The sequence below is a fragment of the Condylura cristata genome, unplaced genomic scaffold, assembly GCF_000260355.1.
Source record: "Condylura cristata isolate star-nosed mole 26May11 unplaced genomic scaffold, ConCri1.0 scaffold00017, whole genome shotgun sequence".
NCBI classification, from domain to species: Eukaryota; Metazoa; Chordata; class Mammalia; order Eulipotyphla; family Talpidae; genus Condylura; species Condylura cristata.
In genome coordinates, this window is record NW_004567118.1 from 4,364,483 (window position 1) to 4,377,631 (window position 13,149).

Sequence of the window (13,149 nt, forward strand, 5' to 3'; positions counted from 1 at the left end):
GGACCCTCTCCCCCAACTCACTAACTGCCCCTAAGCTCCCCTCTTCCTTATGCTCACCCAACAGCCCAGCTGCCAGGCTACCTCCCAGCGCCATCCCACCCCATTATCTTGACTTTTTCTTTCTAGGTCAGAGGTGACATTGCCACAGGGGTCTGGAATGCAAGGGGAGTTTCTCCAGGGGAATGTTTCTGGGTCATTAACCACACAGTCCTATTCTCCCCCAGGAAGGGGAGCCAAGCAGGCGCCCCAAGTCCTGCAGGGCTCTTAACATTCCTGGAGCAGCTTGGTGGGAGAGTCTGGCCCAAAGGACAAAGGGTTGGAACCACTGGCCTTTTCCTGGAAGGAGTGGAAGGGATGGTAGGGGCTGGGCGCAGGCCATGACAGGCGGAGGGGCCAGAGCCTCGCCCCCCTGAACCGGCCCTGGAGTCAGTCCAGACGCCTTCGTGCCAGCTCCGGCCCCCACCCCTCAGTCCACATCAGGGTTTGATGGCTGCCAGTGAGCTAGGTAATTGAAACCGAATGCCTGGTGTAGATGCCGCACCAGTGGGCCAGGGGTTCCTGGCTGCCTGCCCCCACGCTCCTGCTCCAAAGTCACAATGGGGAGTGACTGCTCTTGGGGAGGCAGAGCAGAGGGCTCAAGGACTTAAGAGTTAGGTCCGTGCCGCCTCCCGCCTTCCACTTCTGTGGGAGATGTGGATACGCCGGTGAGGAGGAGAGGACCACGCGCCACACGCAGGTGCCTGGAGGCCAGAGAGCAAGCTAGTGCAGACCAGGCCAGCAGGGCCCCTCCGGGGCCTGGCTCGCCACCGTGATGCTGGCTGGCTGCTCGGGACGTCACTTCCTCTGGCCTGACCTCCACAGCTTTTATTTCCTTCTTCTTACAAGACACCTAGGATGTGGCTCCCAGGTCCTGGGAGCCCCAGGATTCCCCAAGCCCCAGGGGCAGCAGGTCGTGTTTTCTGAGAGACTCCCCCTCCCACAAGCACAGCACCCTATTCTGAGTCGCTAGATAGCTCCCCACAAACCCCGCAAGGAGCACCCGAGTGAGGGCCACTCACTCCCAGCCGGAAGGGGCACACGCCTGCCGGCCTGCCACGCTCTGCGCTGTGCCCTGCCTCACCCTGCCTCGCCCCAGCCCTGCTCACCGTCACTCTACGGGCAGCACCCCACACACGCTGGCAGCCCGCCTGTGCACCCAGACGGCACGGACCTGCCCCCTGAAAGCCCACGCTGCCGCGTTTCAGCTAGCACGTCGCCGTGTTCTCACACTCGCACGCACACCACAAAAGCACAGCCCGGGTCACACAGCCAGCTACTTCCAAAGCACATGCTGCCTTTCCAGAGCGCCAGGAAAGGGAGAGGGCCCCTACACCCCACTAGCAGGGTGCACGGCAAGAGCATTGGGAAGGGGGTTCAAGAGGTGCTTGAAAAGCTGCTCTGCCTCCCCTTGGCTTAGGGACCCCACCCGAATCCCAGCCTGCACTCGCCCACTACCCCCCCGCATGCCTTGACCCCCCCCCAGAAGAGAGGCTGGATGAAGGGAAGCCTGCGGCTGAGGTGCCCACCCAGTGTCACTTGGCTGCGACCCGCAGTGGTCCCGGGGGGGGGGTGCGCCAGGCCAGATGGCTGCAGATGCTGCCACCAAGACCCAGAGCTCAGCTCAGACAGCACAGAAGCCAGTGAGATGGAGAGGCCTGGGGGCACCCTCTGGAGAGGACCCCAGAACCCAGGAACCCAGATGGGCTCCCCATGCAGCGGACTCAGAGCACAGGGTCTGCAGGCTGCCCGTGACCAGCCAGCAAGGGCCCCTTATCCAAGAGATCTCAGCGTGCATGTTTGCATGCGCACACACGCGTACACACACACATACATGGGGTGGGGGAGGGGAGGCGTGCTGGGAGCCCACCAGGAACCCAGTCACCCTGTGTGGGCACAAATCCTGGGGTGGCCACTGAGAACTCAGTCTGGTGAGCCCAGGACAGCCAGACCAAAGATGCCCCCACTCTCAAACCCTCGAATAAATCTCAACACACACCTCCCCCCTCGTCAGGAATCTGGGCAGTCAGAGCTGTGGAATGTGCTGGAGAGTTTACCCCCTTTCCCCAACTTCAGAGCAGTTCCTCCCCACACGAGATGAACAAATCAAATCCAGATGCAAACCCAGTCCATCTGATGCCCTAGGAAATGCCCCCGCGCCACACTAGTTGACCCCAGAATAGTTCTGGCCCCCAGGGCTGCCCTCGCTTGTTCTCCCCCTGCAGACAGCCACTGCTGGCTCACTGGGGTCCCAGCAGACAGCACAGTCTTTGGGCACAGGGTGGCCCCCTAGAAAGAGACACTGTGTGGAAGAGACGGACCCTTTGCAGTCTTCTGGCCTGGTAGGACAGCTCTGGGGGCCACATCATTCCTCCCTCTCCCCACCTCTGGGCATCCCTGTCTCTATAAATAAATCAACCAAACACAATTGTTCAGATTTTTGTTTTGTTTTGTTCTCTTTTGTTAAAAAAAAAAAAAAAAAAAGATAAGACATCATGGCCAGCTGGTAGGTCCTTAAGTCTCCTTCCATCCAGTCTGGCCAGAAAATGCCCAGGGGGGGAAGGAGGCCAAGGGGAAGATGGAGATGGAAGGAGAGAGACAGAGCCACAGGCCTGAAGGCGGGGATCTCCACTTCATGACTTTGAGGTGGAGGAGGGAGTCTGAGGCAACCTGGGCCCAGCAGGCACCAGAGGGTGGTGCCACCCTCCGCCACACCCTCCCCCACTCCGTTCTCCTCCCCACCCTGACTGCCCAGAGATGGGCCTTGCTCCCTCCAGCCTCAGTCCTCCGCATCTCCCTCTGGTGCTCTCCCTTCCCCAAAGCAGGTGCTCTGTGGCCAGCCAGCCCCAGGTGGACCTGTCTCTGCAGGCCCTTCCCCTCAGCAGGCCTGAGCTTGGGGGGTGGTCTGGGCCTCCTGACCACGGGGCCATCTGCCACCCAACAGTCTCTACCCTCTGACTAGATCGGGGAGCGGTCAATGGCCAAGTACATGTCTACATTCTTCCTCTGATTCTGGAAATGGGACTTCTCTCACCGGCTTATGCTCACCTCACAGGAACTGGCCCCACATGCCCAAATCAGAGGAAGTTGGAATAAGAGTCCCCAGGGCTGGCATGTAGTATGTGGTCAATACATGTTTTTAGATGAATGAATGAATGAATGAATGAATGAATGAATCCAGGATCGATCTGGGAACACACCAGGCTCCCCATCGCTACTCTCAGACCTCTCAGGCTATCAAAGCCCGAAGAGGACACCCCCAGGCTTTGTTTGGCTCACCCTAAGAGCACACCCATGCGCACACACACTCACACACACACCCAAGGGAAACTCCTGGGCCCAAGGCAGAGTCAAAACTCAGACTCAGGCTCCAGGTCAGCTCTGCAGCCTCGAGGGGATGCGGGTAGCAGGGGGCACTGAGTCCCCTGCCTGCTGGCAGGGCTCATTTGCGGAAGCTGTCAGCCAACTGGTGGCAGTCCAGCTCCCCCTTCGGCTCCAGGCCCCCCGGAAGCTTCACTCCCGTCTTCCGGTCCACACACCAGCACTTGCCACGCTGCCCGTCCAGAGCCGGGTGGCACTGCCAAGACAAGGGTGTGAGAGGTCAGTCCCCAGGCAGCCTGGCCAATCCAGCCCAGCCCCCACCTCAGGCGGCGCTCCAAGACAGCCTCTACAGCCGGAGGCTCTTTGAGCGGGGTCCTCTGCGCTCACTGGAGTAGGGACAACCCGGTCAGGAAGGAGGGGTCCAGAGAGTTGGGGGAAGCAGGCTCTTGAAATGGTCCTGCTGCCCACCTGGAGGGGAGAGAGGGCCCCGGGGGTGCGAAGGAGCCACTAGTGCGAAAGGTGAGGCTTCTGGCCAGAGGCGGCGTGAGTGTGTGTTCTGGCTGCCTGGGATTTCAGAATGGGATGATGGCTAAGAGCAGGCAGGGTGCAGGACTTGCTCTTAAAGTTAGGGAAGAATCAGGGCGAGAACTGCCGTTGAACTGAGAATTATGACTAAAAAGACCTTGGGTGGAGGGAGGCAAGAGCCCAGGTCAGAAACAGAACTGGGATAGAGAGGCCACAGTCGGGGTGACGGAGGGGCTGATGCGCTAGACGCCGGCGGGGGCGGCGGACAGCAGGAAGGCGAGGCTCAGGGTGCGCGCCAGGCTAGAGTGGCGTCGTCTCAAGAGTCACGCAGGACCCGGGGTCAGCAGTGAAGTCACAACTTCCGTGGGATGAACACGGGGGGAAGGAAAATGCACGGAACTGTACAACACCAAGCCGAATCCTTCAGTAACCCTACTCCTGGGGTTAGGGAACTGCTCTGCGCGGGCTTCCTGGCTGGAGCAGACGCCAGGCTGGCCGACGGGCCATGGGAGCCGGAGCGGGGAGCGCAGGGGACTGTGCTTCCTGCTTGATGTTTCTGTGAACCTAAATGGCTAAGAGTCTATTCAATACTTCTAATCAGGGAAACAAGTTTTTAAAATTGAAACCAGGACAAAAATCGATGCTGGGATACAGGTTGGAAACAGCTTTGGCACGGGTTTCCAGGGGGGCACTCGCTGTCCCCCATTTGTTGCATGCCCCCCAACATCCACGAGACACCCTGGAATCCTGTGCCGGCCTCTCTCCTCCTAGCTAGGCCTCTGTTGACCAAACAGTGGCCCACTCCTTGGATTTTTCTGGAGTGTGGAATGGGAGACTCTGTGTGTGTGTGTGTGTGTGTGTGTGTGTGCGCGCGCGCGCACCCACAGAGAATGGAAAAGGAGGTCCAGACCACAGCGCCAGGCCACACCGAGCATGAGGCACCCAGGGCCCTGCCCAGATATGCCACCCTTTCAACAAGGCCGGAGATGACAGGCCAGAGACGAGCTGCAGCTAATTTACTGAACTGCAACCTCCCAGGAGGTTGCTTCTACAGGAATCCATGTTCCAAGGACATGAAGGAGGACAGAGGTTTCTGCACTCGGGCCTTCCTGCACGCCTCCCCCCTGTTTCCACCCCGAGCTCCTATCTCCACATGTCAGACGTGGCTTTATGGCCACCCTGGATGGATCAGGGTTGGCTGTTCTGCTCGGGAGCAGGGGGAAGCACGCTGAGTGTCTCCTCAACAGCTCATGCCCTAAGCCCCCCATTCCCAGATGAAGCCACAGACACTCAGTGAGGAACAACTGCCCGTGGGCCCAGAGTGGGGTGTGGCGGGCTGGTGGGGTGTGCGGGGAGGCAGAGCTGGCAGGATGCTGCATCTAAGCACGGAGGCTGGCTCCAGACATGATGGAAATAGCCCGAGAGGCGGGCAGGCTGCCGCCAGCCGAGAACTCATTCTGACTCCGGGCTGGACTTCACCCCTCCCTCGGCCTCAGCCTCATCTCCAAAGCGGCAAGGTGGGCAACTGAGCTAAGGCTGAGGCTAGCGGGGGCTTTGCTGGGCCTGGGGCGAGGCTGGGGGTGAGGCTGGAGTCGGGACGCCTCCCTTTCCTGAGAGCTCCCTCCTGGACCACCCCGTGGAGAAGCGGGGACCCCTGTGCGGAGGCCAAGCGAGCAGCAGAGATGGAGACCCACCTGCTTGGGGTGGAAGTTGCCGTTGCGGTCACAGTTGGGGATGGGGATGATGTAAAGGTCCTCGTGGGTGCGGCTCTGCGAGGCGGCCAGCCGCTCCAGGGCCCGGTGCAGCTCGCTCTGGCAGGACCCCTGGGGCTGGGAGAGGAGGAAGGAGAGGAAATGCTCGCAGAAGGAAAGAGGCAGGAGGCCCAGGGCCGGCTCGGGCTCGGGCCAGGACTCATGCCCTGAACGGAGGCGCGAGGCCTGGAAGCTGGGGAGGCCTGGAAGCTGGGGAGGCGAGAAGGGAGGGGCTCTAGTTCAGGGGACACCGTCGGGACTTCTGAAGAGCTTCGGAAAAGGAGGGGCGTGAACTGAAGGGACCGTGTGGAGAAAGGGGCTTTGGGGACAGATGACATTATAAAAGTAATGACTTGGCAATCTATCACATCTAGAGCTCAGCAAGGACCTTAGCCAGACCCCGGAGCAGGGGGGCGCAAGGTCCCCGCTGTGGCTAGAGTTAACCCTGTACTGCCCGAGACGGCCTAGGGTGCAGGACCCAAGAGAAGGGCTAGAAACACCGGGAGGCTTGGGGTCACCCCTGTTTACTGGCAGTGGAGAAGTACGTCTAACCGCCACATAATCGGTACCGATGTCTGCGAGCGACAAGCAGGGACGGAGCCTCAAAGAAAGGAATGAGGACTCGGCGGCTCCTGTGACGCATTTAGGGGCAGCTGGCCCTGGTGGGCATCCACCGCTGGTGGGCTGGGCCCCGTGTGGGTGGTGGCGGGGTGCGTGTGCGCCGCTGCCCGTGCGCACGTGGGTCCGGAGGTCTCACCGCAGGCCGCATGTCCTCCCGGGGCACCCCGACGACCTTCATCTTGCCCCCGTTGGCGTTCCGGTCTCGAATTTTGGCAAAGTGCTTCTGCAGACACCTGCGGTCATGGGCGCTGCAGGGGCTGAAGCTGTTGTTGGGGTGGTCGCCTTCGTCCTTGTCTGCAGGCGGGTCAAGACGGGCAGAGGTGAGCACAGCAAAGGACGAGGCCGCCCACAAAGCCAACCTCCAGCCCCCTTCCTTCTCCATCTTGGCCCAGGGGCCTGAGGGGAGGAAGAAATGAAAGCACCCCTCCCAGCACCCGTCTCCCCTCCACTCCCCGAGAGCTCCTCAGGAGAATATTCTTGAAGTCCTTGACTTGTCCCTCACCCCACCCAGGCCAGCCCTCAGATGAGTCACCAGCTGGAGCTCCAGACAGCAGAAGAGTCCCCTGGGCCCTGCAGGGAGGTCTAAGGCTGGGGGGTGGGAGGGGGCCAGTCTTGCTCTCCCTCCACTCAGCTCTTCCAACCATCCCCCCTCCCCCTGCTCTCTCTTCCTGTCTCCTTTCTTGCTCTTTTCGGCGTCTGGCTCAGCCAATCAGGGACCTCCAGGGCTGTTGGCTCTGCTGACCCTCTTCCAAATGGCCAGAACCAGAGTTTCCATGAGTGATGAGAAATCTGGCCCCAAAGTTCTCTCCCCATTGGCCAGACAGGGGTGGGGTAGGAGCAGCTGCATATGCCCGCATGTGAGAGCATGTATGTGTGTGTGTGTGTGTGTGTGTGTACACACGTGTGTGACACCTGGGTGGCCCCAGGACCAAGAGAGCACCCTCACCCACCCTTCAGTATCCCCGAAGCCTCCCATCCTTGGACTTCAGGCCCCAGCCAGAGCCGGGCGCTGGGGACCCAGAGGTGGGGTAGCCAACGTGGCCCAGCACCCTCTCCCTGGGGTCTCCTGAAGACTCATCTGAAAATCCCCTCCTGAGGCCCTGACTGGTGATGCTGCTCCTCTCTCCCTGAGGCAGCTAAAACCAGGACTGCAGGGCTGAGCTGGAGAAAGGGGTTGGGGGACCCCAGGTCACAACCACCTCTGAAATGCTTGGGCTTGGCAGCTCACTGCCGGCCTGAGTGCAAAGCCACTGCCAGCATTCCAGATGTTGGCAGGCAGACAGAAGGTTACATCTGGTTTGCGTCAAATTTTTTTTTCCTGAGGAGTTAGCAGGTTCCTCCATGCATGGCAGTGGTCCCAGAGCTGTCTCTGGGTCAAATGGTATTTTTCCGCCTCGCCAAAGTTAGCTGGGGGGTGGGTGCTCTCTTTCTTCTCCTAGTTCTGGAAGGTGTGGGGGGGATGGGGCAGAGAATATGTAGATAAAGGGAAACCAGACAAGGAGGAATCTAGACCCTCAGGAAGAAATGCAAACATTCTGCACCACGGGTTATGGGTTTAGAAAATCAGTCGAGGATGGGGAGAAGGTTTCGTGATGAGTGGAAGACGGACTTAGAAGAAAAGAATCAAAGGGGGGAGTAAACACAGCAGACGGATAGACCACATCCTCCTGAGTGTAACACCCCAGAAGGGGCCCGGGGAACTTCTGTCTCAGAAATGAGATCAGATTCCTGGGGGCCAAGCAAAGAGTAGACCCTGGAGCAAGATGCCCCCCGCGGGGGCGGGGGGCAGAACAAGGGGCTGATAACTTTCAGAGTCAGGATGTGCCCAGACGCAAAAGAAGAGGGGCCCTGAGCCCACAATTAGGAACCAGAGGGGAAAATCTGGAATTTGGCTCTTCCCTGAAGACTTTCCCAGGGAAACTTTCTGACCAATAGGATCCAAGATGGAGAAAGGAGAGAGAGAGAGGCAGAGAGAAAGAAGCCAAGCTTACTCTGCACAAAGCCAAGAGACTTGTGGAGGGGGCTGGAGCTGGGGACTGCAAAGGGGAAACGGAGGACCTACGAGATTAGAGGCAAATCTTGAAAGCACAGCAAAAAGGGAATCAAAAGCAGCCCAGCCTGCTGAGGAAAGGCCAGGACCTGTCCACCACAGCCCAGGGCGCCCTCGCACCCTGGAAAACCTCGCGGTCTTTCCCTGAGCTTGCTTTCCTCTCATGACCACAAAGGGAGCACCACTTTGCACGGAGACATTGTTGCTCCCGATCAACCTAGAGATCTCTGGAGGGCAAGTTCAATGGCGACGAGACCCTGCAGTGCTGAGTTTTACCCGTCAACTTCACAAATGACTAATGCATGGGGGTCAATTGTGGGTATCTGAAACGTGAATCCCTTCACTTCGGAGATGTCAGTAAGAACAACGGGGTCCCCTCACTGAACCTTGGGGCTGCCCAAGGCCTGGAAAGCCTGAAGGTGCAGCTAGGTTGGTAGGTGCCCACCCCACAGAGCAGGGCTGCCTGGGGAAGGCCACCCCCACTGTGGTCCCCCACTGCCCAGCACGCTCGGCCCTCGATCATGCACAGCTCACAGTGAGACCCGCCAGGCAGGGAGAGAGCTCAGTTACTCTCCCCAGGCCACGCCTACACAGAGCAAGCAGACCACCTCAGCCTGCTCGGACACACTCAGGCTACAACCCCAAAATCACAAACACACAATCACGTGTGCAGACATGCACTCGGCCACCACGCCTGCCTGCACACCCTCGGGCACGCTGACCTGGGCAGACACACCACATGACCCGGGAGGGCACACCACATGCACGCTGGCTTGTTGACTTTCCATTTAATCTGTAACTTTTCCTCACCCAGCCTCGCTTCACTGGCAGATGGGGGACCCACCCCAGAATCCACCCCTAGGCAATGAACTTGGGAGAGTGAGGGTCTTCCGCTTAGCCTGTCTGTCGCCCAAACTGGCAATATGCTTGTTACTTCCCTGATCACACAGAGTTACAGTCACCTGTGCTGCTCTCCCAGGGGGTTCCCTCCAGAAAAACATCTATCCTGGAGGGGTCCCCTCAAAGTGGGAGCCAGAGTCAGACCCAGCCCCTGAAAGGTCCAACCTCCTGACCTGGGAATGGCTTGTTTGGGAGGTGGGGTTTCCAGGGGTGTCAGGTCACCTCCTCCAGCCCTTGGAGCCAGGCTAACCACCCAGCCACCAGGGAGACCGTGGTCTGAGCTCCAGCAAGAGGAAGAGATGGCACCCAGGGGCGGAAGAGGCTTCCCAACCTTGGCACCTCTGGCTGCAGAGTTCATGGTCAAAGGCAGGGAACTTCCTCTTTCTTGCTCCCTGATTTCATTCCCTGGTTTCATTCTCCTTCACCCCAAGCCCTCCCCCATCGAGACAACCAGGGTTAACCTGGGTGGGGATGGGCCAGCCACCCAGTCACAGAAGTTACAGCTTTGATCTGGAGCATCTCTACCTGCCCAGCAAGAAAGAATTTTCCGTCGTCTTCCTCTGGCTCAGACAGGAGGAACCAAGACCACTCGTGCCGTGAACCGGGCCCAGTCCTCAAGGACGAGTTCACGGCGTAGCCCTCAGCACCAGGCACGCTGGGAGCCTCAGATGAAAGAGGCAGAGGACAGCTGGCTCACCCTGCTCCCCTCGCCCCCCACCCCCATGAGCAGCCCAAAATCTACATTCAGCTCCTCTCAGTGGCCCCCAATTGTCCCCTAAAGTCCAAGCTTCAACTTAAATCCTCTTAGCTTCTTCTCCACCGCCATCCTCATCATCGCTCCCAGGTATTGAGCTCCTACTCTACACTGGACACCCCAACCTGTGGGGCAAGTCCTTTTGCCTAGTCCCCATCTTATAGATGAAGAAAGGAAGACACTGGGTGGAGGGGAAGAGAAGTCTCAAGGGCCTCTTCTGTCTTTACATGGAAAGGCACCGATACCTAAACCACCAATAATCCTGGCTTTGCCAATATGAAAGAAAATATGTCAAGCAGCCATGCTTCTCCTCCTCCCCCTCCTAGGGCAGAGAATTTCTGGGAAGGCCGGTTCCCATGACATGACTAGATTCCCAGCACTGAAGCAAGGGGGACAATATTTGCTGCACTGACTAAAAATTAACCCAGTCCGCATGTTCCCTAACCCTGTCCCAGAGGGGCCCAAGGGACAGCTTAGGTACTCCCCCCGCCAAACACTGACCTTCCCGCTGCCCACCCCTCCAGAGTCCAGGAGTCAAGGGTCAACTCCCTGGTGCAGAATCGCGGACTTGTGACGCACGTGTCCCACACCAACCCCGCCTCTGGTGGCCTGGGCAGCGGTGTTACCCCACGGCCTGTTCTGGCAGTGAAAGCAGACAGAAGGGCTGGGAGAGTCGGTGGAAGGGGGCTGGCGGGGGTGGAGGGGGACACACAGAAGGGAAAGACCTGCAGGAGAGTGGAGTGGGGGTAAACAGGACCCAGTGAGGGTAGCAGCGCCCCCCCTCCCACACCACCACCAGTTACCAGCTGAAGTTCACGCCAGGAGGGAAAGGTAGAAGAGCCTGACCCTCTCCAAACTAGTCCCAGACAAGCCTCGGGGCCTAGATACCAGGCTGGGAGGAAAGGGGTCTTCGAATGGGCTGTGTGACCCAGAGGGGAGCTAAAGCACCTTTTGAGGCTGGTTTGCATGAAATCTATAGGACAGTCATAGAGTGTTCATGCCATGCCCCCCCCAAAAGTCCTTGGGGAACAGCTTTCTCTCCACTACAGGATACGATGTTCCCACCTAGTCAGGGAGGGAAGGGCACCCAAGACCCTCTCAAGGGTTCTTCGTGCTGCATTCAGATTGGTGAGAGAGGAAAAGGCTGCTAGCAACGACCCAGAAGGAGCATTTGCCCTGGGCAGAACCCCGTTGCCAGCGGGAGCCAGGAACATTAAGGGAAAGAGCCCCATTATGCCCAGGGATCCGAGGACTTATCCTCGCTGCCAGTCCCATCTGGTGCCAGGGCCCCTCCTCTCCCACCGGCACTGGCATCTCTGCCCCAGGATCAGCGACTTACTCCCCCGGGACTCCCTCCCAGATGTGCCGGACGCCAGCCTGGCATTTCTCTTACATGTTTTATGCTGACCCATCTCTCACTGCCCAGGAGCAGGAAGGGCCGTGGGGCCCAAGGCCAGACCCCCGGGGTCCACCTCCTTCCTGTTTTCCCTGCATCCTGCTCTCCTCCCGCTAACAAGCTGCAGAGGATTGAGGAAGTGAAGCAGCCTGGGACCAGGGCAGGAAGCTGGGGCTGAGTCCCAGCATCCGGACTGCGACAATGGAGGCGGCTTCAAGCACCAGGAAAAGAGACCAGCACAGACAGGGGCACAGGGAGAGGGCACAGGGCCTGGAGGGAGCCAGAAGCCAGAGGCAGAGGTGCAGAAGGCAGAGCCATTCCAAAAGTAAACAGAAAGAGACAGAAACAAAGGCAAAAGAACAGGAGGGAGATTCAGAAAGAGGCTGAGATGAAAGTGAGAGAAGAAACAGAAAACAAGGAGTGAGACAGACTGACAGGGGCAGAAGCTCCAGAGGAAAGGGAAATGCTGATAGTGAAAGCAGCAGTAGGGAAACACAGTAGGGAAGAACAAAAGAATCAGAGAAAGAAGGGCAGAGAGTAGGAGAGAGTCTAAGGAGAGTGGAGGGGAGACGGGAGGGGAGACGGAAGGGGGACGGCCTTTCGGGCAAAGGGCCTTCTAAGCCTCTCCCAGCTCCTAGCCACTACCCCCATCTCACACCCAGGTTTCACAGCTCTCAGCTTGAAGACAAGACTTGCTTCTTCTACCACCTCAAATAACACCTGTCAGGAGAAAGGGGCGGGGGTGCCTGAGAGCCAGGGCAGGAGGGTGCAGGCTTGGCAGCAAGCCCTCTGCCCCCAGTCCACCACCCCTCCACCCCCCACCAAGACAAAAACACAAGCAGCTAGGTGAGCTGGCGCTGGCTTTGGGGAAGGGCCCCTCCGAGGCCCCTCACCACCAAAACCCCTCTCTAGGCATCTCCCACTCCACCTGCCTCAATGCCAACAGGCCAAGCCCTGGCTTCTCTGACCCCTGCAGGTTCACCTGTGGCCAGGAGAGGGAAGGTCCCTGGGTCAAGAACATAAGCCCCCCATACCACATCCTCATTCTTCGGTCATCTGACCCTAGATGTCTCATTCTGGGGGGAGAGAGGGTCGGGCTGGACCAAGTCACTTAATTTTCCACTCTGGCACCAGCAGCCAGGACTACCATGGAGGCTTCTGCTCCCAAATGGGCACTCCTGAGAGGTTTGAGAAGGAAGGACGGGGCAGAGTCCTCCTCCATGGTGGCAACAGGCTGCCAGGGATTGGATAGCAGTTTCCTGGGCTGAGCCTGTCCCACGGCAGCGGGGCAGCGGGGCCTTGTCACGTACCTGCCTTCTCTGCTCGCAGGGGATTTTCAGGGGCCTCTTGGGCAGTCGGAATGGGACCGGGGTTCTGGGAGGGGAATACAAGAGGAAGGACGTGCGAGGAGGGGCACCTTACCAGAGGGCTGCTGCAGACTTTCCTGGATGGCCTCGATCTCCGCCAGCTCCATGCACACGCCTTGCCCGTGCATCAGCGTGTGCAGGGGCTTCTCCACCCCCCGGGGCGGGTAGCAGCGCAGGCCCGAGCCGCAGCGGGGAGTGTACACCCCGCAGGGCATCCCTTTGGCCAGGGCGCAAGTGGCGCAACAGCCGCAGCCGGGCTCCCGCACCAGCTCCTCGCAGCCCACGGGGGGGCGGCAGCGCGCCAGCTTCTCCTCGGAGCAGGGCGGGCAGTGGATGGCCTCGTCGCCCAGGCTCGGCCCGGGCCCGGCGGCCAGCAGCAGCGCGGCCACGAGGCACAGGGGCAGCATGACCGGGCGAGGAAGGGGCGC

General features: G+C 59.5%; 1 protein-coding gene across 1 annotated transcript; it reads right to left on the reverse strand.

The window, feature by feature from the left end:
• Positions 1-2,504: 2,504 nt before the first annotated feature.
• Positions 2,505-13,143, reverse strand: IGFBP4 (insulin-like growth factor binding protein 4). The gene is made up of 4 exons (XM_004684221.2): positions 12,777-13,143; positions 6,391-6,548; positions 5,577-5,711; positions 2,505-3,613 (listed from the first exon to the last, which is right to left on the reverse strand). The coding sequence occupies exons 1-4, from the start codon at positions 13,126-13,128 to the stop codon at positions 3,479-3,481; spliced, it is 780 nt and encodes a 259-aa protein (XP_004684278.1). The 5' UTR covers positions 13,129-13,143; the 3' UTR covers positions 2,505-3,478.
• Positions 13,144-13,149: the final 6 nt, after the last annotated feature.

Coding starts and splice junctions, on each gene's coding strand:
- IGFBP4 (XM_004684221.2), bottom strand. CDS start 13,128: ATGCTGCCCCTGTGCCTCGTGGCCGCGCTGCTGCTGGCCGCCGGGCCC. Junction 5,712..6,390: donor GGGAGGACATGCGGCCTGCG/GTGAGACCTCCG, acceptor CTCCTCTCCCAG/CCCCAGGGGTCCTGCCAGAG. Junction 3,614..5,576: donor GCAACTTCCACCCCAAGCAG/GTGGGTCTCCAT, acceptor TTGTCTTGGCAG/TGCCACCCGGCTCTGGACGG.